Consider the following 19,880-nt stretch of genomic DNA (forward strand, 5'->3'; position numbering starts at 1 on the left):
CTCCCTCCTCTCGTCCTGGGTGTCCACCAACCACCGCTGCCGCTTTGGTTGACATCCCCCAACTGTTGATGCCGCCTTCGTTGTCGACGCTGAGAGCTTGAGGACACATGCGAGTCAGAGACAGGGCCTCCCCACCCCACTTCTCTCTCCATGCATGATGTGGCTCTCGATCTCTGCCATCATCACCCATCTCTGCCTCCTCCTGACCCCAGCTTCCCCATGCTCTCCTTCACTAGTAGTCATGGCCGGTGATGACTGCGCTATGGCTGCTCCCCTTCCCTCTCCGGGAGCTGATGGAGCCACCGGAAGGAGAGAAGGAGAGGAGGAAGGGAAAGAAGAGGGTAGGAAGAAGATGAGATGAAGAGGAAGCCAATGACATGTGGATCCCACCTGCTAATTTAGCGAGTCAACCATGGCATCTTTTTATCTATTGTTCATTTATTCTATGATATTATCTACAATACCTTAAATCCGTATCTTCACCCCCTCTCTGTATGTGTTGGAAATAGGTTATGACTCATAATCGACTGTATATGCCAATATGTTTTTTCATATGGTTGTAGCAAAAGCCATATCTCATAAGTTCTTATCATATTTTTTTCCATCAAACTTTCTCCTCAATTTCCAAGGTTTAAGACATCATAAGTGCATGCAATTATTTTTTTTAAGTACAAGATGGACTCTCACATGCACTCACGTCCATACACAGAGTCTAGAACACGTCTAAAGATATTGAGGACTTAGGCATACTAAAAATTCAAATAACCTCTTGTACACAAACCAATCAAGGTGGTTGTTCATGAGGACAACGTTTCTGGGCAAGATGGAGGAGGTATCAACCTCAATGGATCGAGAATCACTGCCCTTGCCGAGCTCATCGTCTCCTTAGGTGTGCGGTAGGCGTCATCTTCACTGTAGAAGTAGAACACAATCTTACACATCTCCCAGAAGCGATCCTTGCATGGACGAGGAATAGGGCCACCCTCGCTAAACACCAAACTCCGCATCTCCACCATGGATGACTCGGCATCTCTATTTACTATTTCCTTGGCTGCCTCAATGGACTCTGGCGAGGTATTGCCGCTGTCAGTGAGAGCACGCAGCAAGACGCTGTTCACCTTCCCCGCCAGGATCTCCTTCCTGTATGTCTGGGAGTCATTCTGGAGGCGGCCGATGACGTTGGTCAACTTGAGCAGTTGAGTGTATTCATGACTCTTGACATCCTCCTCAGACAGTTTCAGCCCGAGAAAGTATAACGGTGGACAGACGAAGGAGGCAAACGCTCCAGACACCTCTGCGTTTGACATGTACTCCTCCATTGTCGCTGGGATGTACTTGGTTGCTGTCCAATCTGCCTCGACCATCATGGCCTTCGCTGAGCTCACCAACTGCATGCACGTACGTATACATATCATAATTTAATTAGGGCATAGTAAAATGAATTAATCATGATCTACAGTTAACAGTAAAAACAATTTTAAGCCATTGATTTATGAATTCCACTGTATTACTGGCAAAACTTTTCTTTTTTACCATTAGTAGTTGAGGAAGTAGCGGTATAAATATATATAGTCCATTAAATAAAAAAAGGATATGAAATATCCAGATTGATTCTAGTATGAGCCGATCGATACCACTAAAAATTATCTATATAGGAAAGGAGGAAGACGCACAAATGTCCAAACTTACATCCTCCACTAGCTGATCCATTATGCTGCGATTTTGTTTCAATGCGGCCTTTTCCCCAATCTGCTTGTACGTGTTGTAAACCGCATAGAAAACAATCTCTACATTCTTGGAGCAAAACCCAATCTCAGCGTGGTTATCCCACCTAACATTAAGTAATTTATCATCATCATCAACAACATAAAAACAACAATATATATATATACACACACACATAACAAGTAATAACTAATTAATGATGGTTTTAATTAATAAAACCAAAGAGGGTATATATGTGGGCGAATGTTTGATTGTTGTGCGTACTTCTCAATCAGCGCGATGTAGTTCTCCTTCTCTTCTCTCGATATTTCAGGACAGTCGAAGAAGTCATCATACACAGTTATCAGCATGCAGGTCTGGCTAAGTACCATTCGGGCATCAGCAAGCTCAGGAGCGAAGATGGTGGCAGCAGAGCTGAAATGGACGATCAATGGCATCACTCTTGCGAACTTCAGCTCGTCTAGCCTGCACTGTTTCACCCAACTGCAACAAACTCACATGTGCACACCATATTTGCAACCAGTGTTAAAAAACAACATTTAGTTTGTCTTCTTGGTATGGATTTTATTTATATATATATATATATATATATATATATATATATATATATATATATATATATATATATATATATATATATATATATATATATATATATATATATATATATATATATATGTATGTATGTATGTATGTATATATATATATGTATGTACATATATACATACATATATATACATACATATACATATATACATATACATATACATATATACATATACATATATATATATATATACATATATATATATACATATACATATATATATATACATATATATATATATATATACATATATATATATATATATGAATATCTTAATGCATATCTACTGCACCTCTCAAAATACTTGAGTTCTTGCTGGTAAACAGACTGGCTGGAATGGAAGTAGTCAACAGCCAAAGCTAGAATTTCTTCGTTTGAGTGGGAGCCACTGATCAATGTACAATATGGTCGCAATTAGTCATACTGTTACATGTAAAGCAAGAACAATATGTATACTTTGGCTGAGACGATGATATTGTTACCAGTATCCAGATTTCAGAACCTTGGAACCCTCGACCTTGAATTGTTCGATATTTCTCCTGTGCTCTAATCGGTCCAAGGTGGAATGGAGGGGAAATTTAAGCACATATTCCACCTGAAACATGTATTGACTCATTTTGCTGATACAAGTACAATTTAAGAGTACTACACAAGTATGGTGTCTAGGGGCAGACACAAGCCTAGCGCAATTAGGGGTCGAGCCCTACATACGTTTGTCTCCACTTTGATTGTGTGAAAGTACGTACTATTAAAATATTGGAGAGATACAGGATGTTTCTCTTTCTCTAGTTTTCAGCAATTTCTAGCTCCTGGATGTGTGCATCACTAGCTAGTCCGTGCAAAGATTAGGAGTTATACCTCTGACTGTGCTGATGTTGATAACTTGTTGGACAATAATTGTTGCTTCAATAGTTTAGCTGACCAAGTACCAATATTTTCGAGGACCAAATCCTCACATGAGAAACGGATTTGTGAAGTTTTGAACAACTCCAACAAAGTCTTAGTATCATTGAGATATCCATGAATTGAATCATCAAAGCTGGATTGTTCAGAAAAATGAGCCATTTCATCTGCCCCAACAGTTCCATGCATGTAGATGATTATAATTTTGAAATCAAATGAATACAGACAATAAACTAGGGTGATGTTCAAATTTCAGTACCTGAGGTGATGTCATAGCCATGAGTACGAAGGAGGCGAAATGCCATTGCACATGTTGGTATGTCCAGCATCACCTCCTCCTCATTGTGCAGCCAGCTCCTGCAAACAAAACAAAAATCAAGATAAAAGGAATTGGTACAAAACGCATAAAAATTATTTGCACTCGATATATCCTTTTTGGAAGGTAAAGCAAAATGTCTTATGAGTTGCTGCCACCTGTATGTCGTGTCCAATATGTCTCTTATCTCACGTGCAAATTTCTGAGAGATCCCTGTCCTTTCAAGAGCATCCACAGTACAAAGCTGGGAGTATATGTTTTGCGGATACATTGCTGGGACTGAGGACAAACAGAAAACACTTCTTCCGATTAGAAGTCTCATATCTGCTAGCAGCATGGCCGCATTTTTTTATCACTAGTTTGCATATACAAGAAATGGTTTTACTATACTAATGTAATTGGAGATAATATTTTTTTAATTAGAAATACTATGCAAAATTGTACCGTCCAAGGTGTATGTATTACAAAAACCGAAGTTGTATGTATTTCTCATCCTTCCTTGGTTTCTCGCCCCGACACGTTGACCCAATCCCCCATATCATTAATACAGTGGATTTGTTTTCCCCTTTTCTTTCTTGATTTGTTTTGGATTTTCGGTTCTTCTTTTCTTTTTAACCACGAACCTTTTGTGATATTCATCTGAACTGATTAATACCTATGTATTATGCATAGTATATATGGATGCCAGGTTTGTTAACCATGGTCATGTCATAGGTACTAGTTCTCTGATGCCAATAAATACCATGTCTGCTATAAATATCTATTATCTTGTCAGATATTCCCTCAGGTTTCATTTTAATTAACGTTTTAAATAATGACACAGTCAAAATATATATTTGACCTTATTTTTCTATTATAATATATATAATAAATAAATGCATGTTTACTTTTATTATAATGTTTTGGAAGACCAATATATATATATGTTGTTTTAGTTTCTTTAAACTAAGTATTTTTAAAGTTATTGATGGTCAAAGTTATAAAAGTTTGACCATAATCTTGTGTAAAATATCAATTAAAATGAAACCGGAGGGAGTACCTACATATTAAAAATATCGGTATTATCACCGGTATCTGGCAGGTATCATACTAGTACATGCAAGTATCATAACGGAACTAGCTACCGGTACCACTCTGAAAACTCTATAAAATATCTCTCTATATATAGTAGGAGTAATAGACAGTGCGCACCTGGGCCGCCAAACTTGTTCGTAAGTGAATCTAAATAATTGAGTGTCCTGTCATTGAAAGTATGGATTGCTGCAGCTGCCGTTGTTGAAGGCGAGTTGAACAATGATCCATTCTTCCTTTGGTATGCCATTACCTGATCCCAATCTTGAAGGCTCCCGAACCCTTCTGCCACATATGCCATGAAGGCTTTCCTTGCTGAAATTGTTCCACCGGAATCCCTGATTACAAAGTGAACAAAAATTATGAACAAAATTTAACTTAAAAGCTAGATACTATGTGCAGATAGGTCAATCTATCCTGTTCTGAAGTGTCCAGTGTGCGGAGAGGACAAAACCTGATTGATTCTTGAACATATATGGTACCACAATAAGTTTTACTAAATAAGTTCTGGTCTTTCTGAGGTCCTATTCCTTTGGTCCACAAATATAAGAGATTCTGGTGAAAGTAATAGCTAGTTGGTATTAATGGAGGAACCCTAATTTCGTAGTAAAGAATTTTATTCACAACCCCTTGATATGGACACCTTAGAAGAAAACCCAGCCAATCCCACCCATATTAATTTTGTGGCATACCGTTTAAACCTGCTTAATTCGGATTTGGTCGATTCGAGTGAAGCCGTAGATGAACACCCTTAAGTATCCTTATAAAAGAGAAAAAAATCCGAATTACCCCCTCTCCCCTCCCAAATTATTGCGGACATCTGGATTATCTCGTAAACTCCAATATTGGAATTCTGACACCTGAACTCTTAAATTCGGACGAATTACCCCTTAACTCATTCCGGAGCAATTTTCAATCTATGTCCAGGTCGTCGGTGTCATGGCCGTCCGAGATGTTGAGATGAGATGACTGATGATAGTGGTGTGGGGCAACCCTACAAGCTAGAGACAGTGGCGGCAGCCACCGTGAAGCTGGAGACCCACAGCGCCGGCGATGTGATATGCCCCCTCTCCCTACATTGTGGCCAGATGCACCACCAGCAGCCCTGAGCTCTGAGTCCACCTGTCACCCCTGGTTGCACAATCACATGTCACCTCTGGTCGCACGCCCTGAACCTCCACCATTGCCCTTGATGAGAACTCGAGATCTACCTCTGTTGCACTTTCGGTGTGAGCTTGAGTTCGGCCACCGCCTGCTACCTCCACTCTCCTCCACGAGGGGCTCTTGAGTTCAGGCTCCTCCTCCGCCTCTAACTACCACCTCCGCGGATGGGCGGATGGGCCTCCATGCTGCGCCACATCTGCCTCACCACCTCTTCCTCCTTGAGTCTCTCTGTGGTCGTCTCCTACATCGGTGATGCCTGCCAAGGCTCTCCGCATTCTCTGACCGATGCCGTCGTCGTCACCTCCTTCGCCCGAACCACCGGCTACATCATGGCCCTTTTGGCCATTGTCAACTGTGCCCCTTGGATTTACCTAGTCGACTCGACCGGGCTTCCCCATTTCTTCCATGCAAGAGGGTGCAGTAATGGCTAAGATTTCACCACGTTGGAGTCCGCATCGCCTCCCGAGATTGATCCGGGGAAGAGAGGGGCGGCAACAGCTAAGGCCCCACCTCGTTGGAGTCTGCGTTGCCTCCCGAGGTTGATCCTGGGGAAGATGGGTGGCAGTGGTTGAGACCCCACCTCATCGGAGTCCACGTTGCCTCCTGCGATGTCGATCCGAAGGAAGAGGTTCAGGGGTGGCTAAGGCCCACATCGCCAGAGCTCATGTTGCAGGCGAACCTGGTGAAGAGGGGTGGCAGCGACTGAGCACCGCTTGCTGTTGTTGCTTGCCGGGGTCGAGCTGGGAAGGAAAGGGAAAAAAGGTGCACTAAAAAGTTGGCCCACTGATTTTAATAGTTATGTGCTTATTGGACCGCCACATGTGCACCACGTAGGCTGAAAATCGCTTCGCACTGAATTGGGAAAGGGGGGAGGGGGGGGCTTAATTCGTCCAGATTTGAGAGTTCGGGGTGTCAAACCTCGTTGGAGTCTGCGTTGCCTCCCGAGGTTGATCCTGGGGAAGATGGGTGGCAGTGGTTGAGACCCCACCTCATCGGAGTCCACGTTGCCTCCCGCGATGTCGATCCGAAGGAAGAGGGTCAGGGGTGGCTAAGGCCCACATCGCCAGAGCTCATGTTGCAGGCGAACCTGGTGAAGAGGGGTGGCAGCGACTGAGCACCGCTTGCTGTTGTTGCTTGCCGGGGTCGAGCTGGGAAGGAGAGGGAAAAAAGGTGCACTAAAAAGTTGGCCCACTGATTTTAATAGTTATGTGCTTATTGGACTGCCACATGTGCACCACGTAGGCTGAAAATCGCTTCGCACTGAATTGGGAAAGGGGGGAGGGGGGGGGGCTTAATTCGTCCAGATTTGAGAGTTCAGGGTGTCAAATATCTGATATTGAGTTTAGGGTATTCCAAAATGATCGCAACAGTTCGGGAGCAATTTAGTTTTTTTCCTATTATATTAAATATTATATTCAAAATTATATGACAATGAAGTAGGTATAATTCAATATTTCGTTCAAGAAAGGCCGAACTTTTATCCTGTCAGTGGGCCATTGAAATTCCCTGACCGACCGACTTATTTGCAGGCTGCAGCTGTTACTTAGGCGTAGGTTAATTGCTTTATTGTGTTGGGCATTATGTTATACAAAGGAAGTATATATAAGTTTTGGCCTATGTAGCAATGTATCTCTATCTCTACTACTTTAAAAAATATGAGGTGCTTCCATCGTCCGTTAAAAAAACCGGTGGTAAAAACCGAGCGAAAAAAACCGGGCGAAAAAACAAATCTGTGTTATCCAAAAAAAGGTGGCAAAAAAGGGGAAAAAATCGAAATGAATCCGACTCTATCGAGCCGGGAAAAAAGGGGCGAAAACTTTTTTTAAAAAAGCTGTCCGATTCCACACAAAAAGGAATTATATGTGACGCGGTAAAAAAAATCAACCAGGCGAAAAAAAAGAAAAAAAAAGTCCGATAAAAAAAGGGGCAAAAAAAACCGGGTGAAAAAAAAAGCAAACTGTCCGATCAAAAAAAAAGCGGGGAAAAAATCGAAACGAATCTGACTCCGTTGACGCTGTAAAAATAAGGGCGAAAAAATAATAAAACTGTCTGATTCTAAAGAAAAAAATAAAAAAAATGTCTGATTCTAAAGAAAAAGGAATTATATGTGATGTGGTAAAATAAATCGAATCCTATTATATCTATAAAGGTCCGACACTACAAGAAAGTGGCTTAAAAAACCGTTCATAAAAAAATGCACGAGAAAAAAAAAAGGGCAGAAAAAAGAGCGGTAGAAAAAAAATCTAATTTCTATTCATCGTTTTAGTTGTCCGTTTATATCTCTTCTTTATCTCTAATCTAATCTAATCTAACTATTAAAAAAGTGAAGTTTCTACCATATATAAAAAAGAAAAAATACGCGAGAAAATAAAAACGGTTTAAAAAAACGCGTGAGGAAAAAATGTCAGAAAAAAGCACAAAAGAAAACGCAATAAAAAAAAAGTTCCGTAGTCCGTAAAAAAACACGCGAGAAAAAAATATTTCCATCGTATGTAAAAAAGCAAAAAAAAAAACATACGAGGAAAAAAAGGCTAAATTAATGGACACTTGGTCGAATAGGATCCATCGATTTTTTTCCATCTCCTACACGACTTGTGTTTCGTCATCTATTCTCCTGTATTGGAGACCCTACACATCTTTGTAGGTAATTATCAGACTATTTTTGTGAAGTGTAGCTATTATTCTTGATAACATATTATATGGAAATAATATTAGAAAATAAACATATTTTAATTGTTATTTAGAGAAGAGTGCACAATGACTCTATTTTGTGTAGACTTGACCATACGAGACAGTGTAGGATTTGATTGGTTGCAAGAATGAGATTAAAGAATATTTTAGATTATATGCATGTTGTTATATGAATAATTCAATTATTTTAGGTAAAGCAAACATAGTAATGTTGCCATCATCAAGGTTGAGCCATTACACATTTAAGATGTTCCAATTTTCTGATTGTCATCGACATGGTTATATATGAAAAACATATATTATCATCACGTTTTTTTCACCCGTTGCAACGCACAGGCATATTTGCTAGTAAAGTCATAATATATAAAAAGCTGCTACCACTGGTGGAGAAACCATCTTTGCCCGATCGACCAAAAACCACAATAGTCCCGGTTGCAATAAAAACCGGGACTAAAGATGGATTTTAGTCCCGGTCTATAAGCAGAACGGGACTACGTGATCTTTAGTCCCGGTTGGTGTTACCAACAGGGACTAGAGATCATCTTTAATCCCGGTTCACATGCTGTCAGGTGTGGTTAGGGCCCTCCAGGATCTTTACCGGGACTAAAATTCGGATCTTTAATCCCGGTTAGTAACAATAACCGATGATCTTTACTCCTGGTTGGTGTTACTAACCGAGACTAAAGATCAAAACGCACTATATAATCCCTATTACTTATCCTTTTTTCCCCTCCACACAGACTCCTCTCTCTCTCTCTTCATCTCTAATCCTTATCTCTTCCCTTCCTCCTTATCTCTTTTCTTTCCTTATCCCTTCGCGTGGCTGAAGTGCACAGCAGGAGGGGGAGGGCGGGCCGTACGGTGGAGGGCGGCGCGGTGGCAGCTGGCGCGTCGGCGCGGAAGGCCGCGCGGCGGGGGCCGGGGAGGAGGGGAGGTGGCAGTGGCTGAGCCGGCCGTCGGCTTTGCTTCCTTTCCTTTTTTTTTTAAAGAATTTGTGATTCATGTAAAGATTGAGATGAAGAATTTGTGATTCATTGTATGGATTGAGATATATAATTTCTTTTTGAAAAATCTGTGATTCATTGTATGGATCTAAGATGTGTATGATTTGTACATTTGGGATGTTTCTTTGATTTGGGGTTTGATTTGGAATGTATAATCTGTGGTGTATATGATTGATTTGTGTATTTGGAATGTTACTTTGATTTGGGGATATGCATCCCACTTAATTTGGGAGAAAATAAATTAGAGATAATAAATGAAAAAAAAAACTAACCAGGACTGCCGCTCCCATCCACCAACCGGGACTAAAAATCGATCTTTAGTCCCGGGTATTTGAACCGGGACTAAAGATAGAAATCTTTAGTCCCGGATTCATAGTTCCGGTTTAAAAACCGGGACTACGCGGGGTTATGAACCAGTACTAAAAACGATTTCTCCACCAGTGTACTTGAGCTTAAAATTTTCGTATACAGATTATTCAAAACAGACCATGAGAGACTTCCATTTAAAGAGCAGAAACTCATATGCCCCATTGTGTTTCGGTTTGAACCTTCAAACTTTCTACTAAGTAGAACTAGAATACTAGGAAGAAACTAAAACCATCTCAATTCGAAAAGAAAAGAATATATGTGGGTTCTATATTTTCTCTTTCTCTTGCTATTTATGTTTCCCAATGTAATTAGCTAGATAGTAGCATGAGATCCGATTGAAGTGTTCGCATGCACATGTACACCCATTGTTTGGCACCATTAATCTGGACAGGATTTGCTCCCGTGATCCAAAACTAACGAGAGTAGCTATATACAATTAAAATTCGAAATTTTTTGGTGTAAAATATTATGACACTGAAACTATTCTAGTATTATTACAGTGTAATTTATATTTAAATTATATGTAACATATGTGAACTCACGCTCGGCTAGCTGGCTAGCGAAGCTTAATTACTCTCATGTTAGAGCAACTCCAACAATCTAGCTATCTGGGTTTGGATCGGTAAAAAAAAAAAAACAAGTCAAAACCGGGGTCCAACACACTCGGTATCGTATCTCGCTCTGCTCGCAATCCCATTCGGCATCCGTTGCCCCTTGCCCTGCATATTTGCAGAGGCCATCCCGCTCGCAATCGCCGCTCTCCCACGCACGCGCTCGTTTCCCGCCCGTGCGCTCCCGCCCAATCGGTCCCGCCACCTCAGCCTCCCATCGTGCTACGCCGTCGCACCGGTCCCACCGTCCCGCGCCGTCGTTGGTCCCGCCGCCTAGCGCCCTCGCCCTCCCGCCGTCGCGCCGCTCTGGCCCCGGCCTTCGTCTCGCCATGTGGAGGCCGCCGCGTCCTGCTTCAACGGTGACTGGGGACTTGGATCAGGATGCTCATCGCTCGGAAGGGGACTTGGATCAGGATGCTCATCGCCTCCGCATGGCGATAACGCATGCACCTGTTGGATGTGCGGCCGGCGGCGGCGTGATGACGCAACAAGGAGGCGCGCGGCGTCCACCAACGATCTGCCGACGGCGACGCGGTGCAACGAGAGGCAGCGACATGCAGAAGGAAGCAACCGGCTGTGAACGACGTCCAAGCGATGGAAACCAACGGCGGCGGCGGAGAAACGAGAAGTCGTGGAGTCACCGGTCCGAAAGAACGGGAGCCGTGACGTGGACCCTTTTGAATACGGAGAGTCAATATTTAGCTAGGCTGTTGGTTTTACCCCTCTGTTTGGGACCTTTTTTCCTTTTTACAGACCTCTTTACTCTCTAAACTTAGCTAATCATATACATAATCTCTTGGACTTGCTCTTAGTCTCAGGTTTCACTCCTCTTGCAGGCATGTCGGTTGGTTTTTTTATCCTCTCCACACGTATCTCGAGGTGATCCAAAATCCATAAATTCAGTTGTTTTAGACATTTGATTGATTTAAGGAAAAGCTCTGAATACGCACTACGTTTCATATTATAAGTCGTTTGACTATTTTTTTAAGTCAAAATTTAAAATATGAAATTAATTTCATTAAATTTAACATTGAATATATTTTGACAATATATTTGTTTAGTGTTAAAAATTTTGTTTTGAACTTTTTTCTCTCGCTTATAAATGAATTTTAATATAATATTAGTATGGCATCACTATACAATATAAACTAATGACCGATGGTTGACGATACGTAAAAAATACTATATTAATTATTCAACCCCATTTATTTAAGCTTCCAAACACCCAAAACCACATAGGTGGTAATTTGAACATTGTCACTAAGTTTACAGTGTTAGTTGTTTGGTTTTAATGTTCATGTGCTAGACGAACTTCTGTCAAGTGTTTAGGGGGTTATATAGACTTTTTCCTTTATTTAATTAATACTTTCTCTGTTTCTAAATATTTGAGACCGTTGACTTTTTAGTACATGTTTGACCGTTCATCTTATTCAAAAACTTTTGTGAAATATGCAAAACTATATGTATACATAAAAATATATTTAACAATGAATCAAATGATAGGCAAAGAATTAATAATTACTCTAATTTTTTGAATAAGATGAATGGTCAAACATGTTTTAAAAAAATCAATGGTGTCAAATATTTACAAACGGAGGGAGTACATCCCAACATGATGTTGTGTTGCGTCTAGTAATTTCACTCTTTTACAATTTCACACATGTAAATTTAAAACTAATTAAAAGAAGTGGCACAATATAAATTTCAGAACTGAATCCTAATTAATTTTATTTTATTGGCTAACCTTTCCAATTCGATCTTCCGGAGGTGAAAAATTTCATCAATATCTGTTTGCCAAACAGGTAATTGCAAACCCATCCCAGAGGCAAGGGTTATTAAACCAGAGAATGTAACGTTAAAACCCACAGGAGCTATATTTTGAACATCCATCGCAACGGAGAAATTTCTTCCAACAAAATTTAGACCTGTCAGCATCATAAAGTTATGTCGTTATAAAAGGTCTCATCATCAAACACGAAGGTACGTCGAAAGGACTTAGCAGCATCGATATGAGTGCAGTTTTCTACACCCTCCGTTTAGAAAATAATTTAAAGAAAATAACTTCTAAGAATAAATCTGAGATATATATTGTCCAGATCGATCTATTCTCAGAAGTGGGCGACAGAGGAGTACTGTTATAAATATTTGACACTTTAGATAGGGCTATAGTCAAACTTCTTAAACATTGGCTATAAGTAAATTGAAGATATGTACCTAGTATAAAAAATGGTGTGCATAGATTTGTCCCAAAATTAATGTTAGGGCCTATTTGTATTGCATGAATGGAAAACAAAAGTAACAGAAAAAACACATGATTGTAACATGAACGTATGTGTAGAATATAGAATTGGAAAACACATGAAAATACTAAAGTGGCCATTTGATAGGATCACATAAAAGCACAGGAATTTAAAAAGAGATAAAAAACTCAAAGGAAACTTCCCATAAGGTTGTACTATAAAATTTCTCTATAAATTCTTTCATGCAAAGCTGCCAACTTATTCTAACATAAACTTGCAATCAGAATGTCCCTCGAAATCTGTGATAAAAGAATCAAATATTATATATTATTTTAACTAGAGTTAGTAGTTAATTTTTACCTCTCTTGATGTGATATGAGCCTGCATTCCACTTCTTGAGTGCGACAACGCATGCCAATGTAGACAAGAGAATATCTTTGTTGACTGATAAACTTGATGAGTTTATACCCCAAGATCCATCGTCATGTTGGTTCTGCAGAATCCACTCAATGCACTGCGGATAACATGGAGCTTGAGAAGAACTACGCTCCGGCACCATAGCCACCCAAGCTGTGTCATATAACGATGGTGATAATTCAACTCTCTGCAACTGTTTTCTTATCTTAGCTTGGAGTTCCTTGCTGTGCTGCAATATTACATCAGAATAATAAATTCAACCAAGGAATCAGTACATGATGACATTACATACATATCATTACCAACCAATGCTCTTCTGGATTGACCGATGGATTGATGGCCGCTCAGTGGCTTCCTTACCTCCTGATCTCCTCTGGCCTCGCGAACAATTTCTGGGTTTCCGACATCCGCGGCGTCCTAACTGTCCCGGTCATCTCCCAGTTTCTTCTTATTTGGGATGTGGTGTCTCACGTCCAGCTCTCGCTGGGTGTCGAGGATCGTCTTGTTTGACGTTGGACGAGTGACAAGCGCTACACTGCGCGTTCGGCGTACTGGATGTGCTTCTATGGCCAGCACTCCTTTGCTTGTGCTGATCTTCTCTGGCATGCTAAGGGTCCTGCTAAATGCAAGTTCTTCTTCTGGTTTGCTTTTCAGCGACGCTGCTGAACAGCAGAGCTCCTCCAGAAGCGCGGCATTGATAGTCACTCGGTCTGTCCCTTTTGTGCTCAAGAGCTTGAGACGGCGAATCACATCCTCCTCGATTGCGTGTTCGCTCAGCAGGTCTGGCTCCGTGTGTTGTCGTCTCCTGGTTGGGATGCCATCTCTCCCACCCGTGGTAGCTATCTCCAGGTTTGGTGGCCTTCGTACAGGGCATGCTTGCCTGAGCATCTTCGTCACAGCTTCGATTCTCTGATCCTCTTGGTCTCCTGGCAATTGTGGAAGGAACGGAACTCTAGGGTTTTCGACTCTGCGTTATCTCCGGTCTCGGAGGTCCTTTAGTCCATCAGCTCAGAGGGCCATCTTTGGTCGTTAGCTGGCATTGCTAATTTTGGGGTTTTATTGGGAGAGTAGTGGGCTCTGCCCCCTTCCCGCTGGTTGGAATCGTACTTTCCGAGTCTTTTTCCTTTGGTCTTTTGTTTCCCTCCTCTCTTGGCATAAGTCGATCTGGCTTAATGCATTGTGTAACGAATATTCTATCGTCTAATATATTGACGTGCAATCCTTTTGCGCGTTCGAGAAAAAAACATACATATCAGATTCTATTTCAAAATTTCTAAATACGAGTGATACATTTTTTTACAAGGACATAAATGCATGATGTTGTTGCTAAGGCTAACAAGGGAAGGGGGGACCTTCCACCCAGAGAAAGAATGCTACAGTAATTTCCCTTTTCCCGATCCCTCTTCCCTCTGCGATTCCGGTGGTCCTCCACTGGCGTCGACCGGATGGGGGTCAGGCATCCTCTCCTCGTAGTGTAGTGTAGTTTAGTTTTAGTTTTTACTGTTCTCAAGTCCTCCTGTAGTGTCGAACTTGTCTCGCTTTAGGGTTCATGGTCATTGTTATCTGATAGCGACAACTTTTGGTTTTGAGGCTGTCGATCTGTCCTCTAGAGATGTCGAATCAGAGATTTTGACAGGGAGCACCATGACAATATTTGGTTGAGTCTGGTGAAGCACATCGAGATTCTACAGCTCAACTACAAACCTCGAATTATGCCATTTCCGTGGATGCAACCGAAAAGATCACCAAATTTTCAATGGGTGTGCACGCCGTCAATAGAAGCCAATGGATGGAATCATCGCAGCAATGCCTCTGCTCCCTATCGATTCCATCTATTATCGCTGCATGGATTTACATGAAGGATTGCTTGCCTAGTTCAGTTATCTTCACCTTTCAAAGGGATATGGTCTGCTTGTTCTGTTTATACTGCTTTGCAAGGTGATGTACTAGGGGATTTGTGCCCCCGTAAACTCTGCTTTGATCTATAATGATAATATTTTAATTTTTTAGAAAAAACGAGGGGGGGGGGGGGCAGATCCATCGCCCGACGACGCTGAACCGCAGCCTGGGCCAGTCAGTTAGACCCGCAATAGAATTTGAATGTTTTGTATTGTTAGATTAGAAACAACATTTTCTCACATCAAACACTTGATTAGTAATTTTTGTTCCAGTTTCTAAAACTTTTCTATATCCGCGTGCCCGCCACCGAGGCTAACCTTAACCACCTAAAAACTTTCCAATCTATTCTCTTCAACGATTTTAATAGAATCATGTACTCATTTAACTATTTACAGATTCGTTGACGAATTAGCGATAGTCAAATTAGAATGATCAAGCAGATTTACAAGTAGGGCGCAAGTAGCGATAATATGCGTGAAAGCCACGAAATGGATTAATTCGTACCATGACTTGCAGGCTCCGTACATTTCCTCCGACTTCCCCCTTCTCAACACCTCCTACCGCTTTGGAAACAAAACGAAAAGAAGTGAGATACGTTGCCAAAACCAATCCAATCATAAATTCAGAACTAGATTAATTATGGAGCATCAATATAATAGCAGAAAATTAATATATATATTATATATACGCTGCTACTAGTACCAATTGTTAATTCAACAATGGAAAAAGTCTGAACGACCCCTGAATGACTCAACTGAATTACCCCTCTAAACTAAAATACCAGATATTTATACCCTCAATTATTTATATGAGACAAATAACTCCCATGAGCACTGTTTTGGGCGGTTTTGATAGCTTGCACACTTGGCCACAACGTGGCAATCTAGTCAGCAAAGTGCAGAATAGAAAAAGATCCATGGGCCCACCTACCATATATCCCCCTAAAGTCATCCCTTACCCTTGCTCTTTCTCTCTTTCTGCGCTATGGGTTATGGCAGGAGAAGGTGGTCGGTGTTGCCAGTTAGAGCAGGTGGCGGACGGGCGAATCAACACAAAGATCACCTTTGCACAAAGAGTCACGCCGCCTCCTCCTCAGTGTCACAAGCATGCTATCGCATCATAGCTTTTCCATTGCATGCGCTTGCCGATGAGGAGGGCGGTGCCTAGGAGGGGCTTGTACCCCTCGGCTCCCCTTATTCCCAAGTGACGGTGCCGAGAAGGGACTTAGAGTGACAGTTGTGGGCCAAGTGTGCACGAGGCGGCGAACGGTGTTAGAGGTGGAACGGTGGCGGTGGTTGGTGGTGGCAACATCACAGCGACAGATCCGCCCATCGCAGGGCAAACTCGATATTTCGACAATGAACCAAGGTCGGATCCACACCACCTTCTCTTGGTTGGCTTGGGCTTCGGAGGCAGTTCACCTCCACGGACCTCAGTGAGTGGGCTCAAGCTTTGGTGCGGTCTAGATCGACGGAGCCACTCTGATCGAGACCTATCCCCACCAACCGGCTCCACCTCCTCCTCCGGCCATCGAATGTGCCTCTCCTGGACCTCCTCATGCTCTCTCCCTAGCCTTCTGTTCGAGGTGCCGCCCCATCAAATCAATAGCCGACAGTGTCGGATTGAGGAGAGGCCAGTAGGCATTGAGCTCATCGTTGTCGCTGCCGAGGAGCTCGTTCCTGCACGGAGCTAGTGGATCCGCTTCGACCACTTCGCTGAGGGAGTCGGGCGGATGGCATGCAGAGGTGAGCATCTAAAGCCCAAGCATGCTCGGATGAGGGGAAGAAATGAAGAGGAAGGCAAGTAGGTTATAGCGTCCCACCCCCCTCTATCGGTGGGTTCCTCCTCTAGGTGTTCACCGTATAGAGGAGAAGGAGAGATTTGTCGGTGGAGCATGGGTGGCGGACAGCTGGTCGATTCCGAGTTGTTGGTGGAGAGCGAGGCATTGAGGGTGAGGAAAAAAAGCATCACCGACAATAGGCCCCGCCTGATTTTTACGGAGTATTTGTTTTTCTGACTGATGCCACGTGTGTGCCACGTAAGCTGAAAACTACACAGGATTGAATTAGGGGTAATTTGTCTGGATTTAAGGACTCGGGTGTAAAATGTCTAGTATTTGAATTCAAAGGGGATAATTCGAACTAGCGCAATATTTTAGGGGGTATTTGAACTTTTTGTTTAAATAATTGTACTCCATGCTAGAAATATTCCTTGGGCAGCAGGCATGGCTGGTACAATTATTTTGTGACAATTTCATAAGTATTGAAATAACTATCTGCAACTAATAATTTAGGGTAATTTGGTCATTTTTACTTAAAGCTAATTTGTCTCATGTCTTTACTACTCCATATTAGAACGATAGTATAGGAGAGAGGGACTTGTTCATGCCAAGTAGCATCAATCCCAATAAAAACTATTGTACCTCTAGTGACCATAGGAGGATGTCCTTTGCTCATCTGCTTTGGCAGCATCCCATAGTAATGGGGTGAAGTTCTTGGGATTTGGCCCATGGAGCATATGGAACTCGGTAGCATCGTAGTTGCCTGCACCATACAATATGTGTGAGGTAATTAATTAACAAAGAAAACAAGGTCAGATGGAAATATGGTATATGGATGCGAGTCTATCTACCTGTACATACCTACTCGATCCACCCACATCCCAATTTAATCATCTCCTAAGAATATTTTAGATCTTTTCAAATTGATCATCATCTAACCGGTATCTACTCGTTTATTTGTTGAAAATTAAATGACAACATTGCATGTCTATTCATTTATGTATACCCAAGTAAATATTATAATTACAAGTCTATTCGTTTATCTATGTAGCCCTCGATATCAAACTATTGGTTTTTTATAGCGTTTAAATTGTATCCGAAATATACTAGTACTGTATTCTTACTAATCACCTCTGATTTAATTTTCACACTACCCTACCATCACTCACCCTTGCTCCAACCACCCTGAATTATGTGGCAGGTGGATAGGTATTTTAGCCCAGTACCATATCATCTAAAGAGATTTTAAGCGATAAATGAAATAAGCCCTCCAATACACAATTTTATTGCGTGACTTTATAGGTTAGTCATGACATTTAATAGCGATATATGGGATTAGATGTAGTTGGATAAAATGAGATCAATCTAGCCCCTAATGTTACTATCAACCAAGATTGTCAGTATCCCGATCCATATTATAGTATTGTATGATTATAATGATCGTACCAAGCTGAAATGATATTGACCCTAATTAGTATTCATTTACACATGATCATATGAAATCTTAGTTAGTATCTTGATTCTACGATCTCTATGATCCTATAAAATATTATTTAAAATAAGGTGGATTGAAAATAATATGAATAAATATGATTAAGTTTACATAAAAACCAATTAAATTTATCAAAATCAATTTATATGCTTTAATTTATACAAAATATTTTATATAAAAATATGTAATTTCTAAAATCTGGCAGTACAAATTATAACACAATCCTTGGTTTAACTAGTTTCATAGTATTGGAAATAGAGTACGCCTAGTTTCATTTAGATGATTTTTTTCCCTCTTCCTCTTCATAATTATGTTATGAGTAAATTGTACCTACAGTACAACAACTTGGCATGTGGTGCGATATAGTGCAAAAACTTAAGAATTGAACGTCCGAGTGTGACAACTTGACAAGTAGGTGCGTTCTAGCGTAAGAACTTGATAATTAATATTTTGGTGCATCAACTTGGCTAAGCATATGCTAGGTGAGTTTTTTTCACGATGTCAATATGCAATTACATAGTAATTCTACGCATATTACTTTATAATATTGAATTTAATCTTTGAGAATTATATTGCACATACAATTTACATCCAATTACCTTTAAATTTTTTTTTTGTTTTCTTCACCTTCTTAAATATCAACAGAAATATAATAATTTCTACATCCGAATTAATTGACTTTCAGTTATTAGTTATTAGGATAAAAATATAAATACGCTTATACAAATCCACACAAATATATTACCAAAATAAATACTTAAAAATTAAATTTATATAAAAAATGCTCCAAATAATTAAGTTGCCGTGTAACTTCTTAATTTATTTATCAAAACCGTACCTACCTTGTAAGTTGTTGCATTTATAAAATTACTTATAAAGTTCTTATACTTACCTGTCAAGTTGTGAACTTGTGATGCACTATGTGTGCAATTTACTCCTTTGTTATCATGTCACCATATTTGCTTAGGTGACATCTTATTTATCGAGAATGAAACGTCAACAAAACTTTTAATAGGATATTGGTCATATATACTCAAGAGTAGAGATTTAGGAATTAACTTTTTTAGCAAGGAGGGAGCATACAAGAGAATATAGAATTGTACCTTGCACCACTCACAGGCAGGGAAATGAAGCAAAACTAGCAATGGAAGAGCAGAGAGCTCCGCGTGGTGGCCTTCTGCCTTCTTGTAAAAGCTCTCCTCCGTATACGTGCTGCGTTGCACCGCTATTTATATATTTATAAATAAAACGGTGCATGCATGTGGTCCAACCCACATGTATTAATTATTAGTCAATGCATGTGGTCCAACCCACTTGTAGAAAGTCATATGACTAAATATAATGAGCATCTCTATTGATAATGACTCTAATACCTCTCATTAAAAACAATAAAAAAAAGCCTTACTAGTATTAACTTGGTCAAACTGTACGACCTAACTTTGGACATATATCCAATAATTTTACGATATTTTTTTCCAAAAAATTGCGCACAACAAATTTTCTTAGATGTAATCCGTAGTAATTTAAGTACAATAAAAATAATTTATGTACACTGTAGCCATTAGGGTGTGTTTGGTTGGGTGGATGAGTC

At 40.6% G+C, this 19,880-nt stretch overlaps 1 protein-coding gene across 1 annotated transcript; it reads right to left on the reverse strand.

Moving 5' to 3' along the window:
- Window positions 1-550: 550 nt before the first annotated feature.
- On the reverse strand, window positions 551-19,498 carry LOC4352248 (ent-sandaracopimara-8(14),15-diene synthase-like). The gene is made up of 14 exons (NM_001404732.1): window positions 19,393-19,498; window positions 17,440-17,560; window positions 15,522-15,580; window positions 13,062-13,347; window positions 12,206-12,386; window positions 4,743-4,960; window positions 3,710-3,830; window positions 3,495-3,592; window positions 3,191-3,402; window positions 2,815-2,927; window positions 2,625-2,720; window positions 1,990-2,208; window positions 1,690-1,831; window positions 551-1,388 (listed from the first exon to the last, which is right to left on the reverse strand). The coding sequence occupies exons 2-14, from the start codon at window positions 17,549-17,551 to the stop codon at window positions 798-800; spliced, it is 2,448 nt and encodes an 815-aa protein (NP_001391661.1). The 5' UTR covers window positions 17,552-17,560; window positions 19,393-19,498; the 3' UTR covers window positions 551-797.
- Window positions 19,499-19,880: the final 382 nt, after the last annotated feature.

The sequence above is a fragment of the Oryza sativa genome, chromosome 12 (genome assembly GCF_034140825.1).
Source record: "Oryza sativa Japonica Group chromosome 12, ASM3414082v1".
NCBI classification, from domain to species: Eukaryota; Viridiplantae; Streptophyta; class Magnoliopsida; order Poales; family Poaceae; genus Oryza; species Oryza sativa.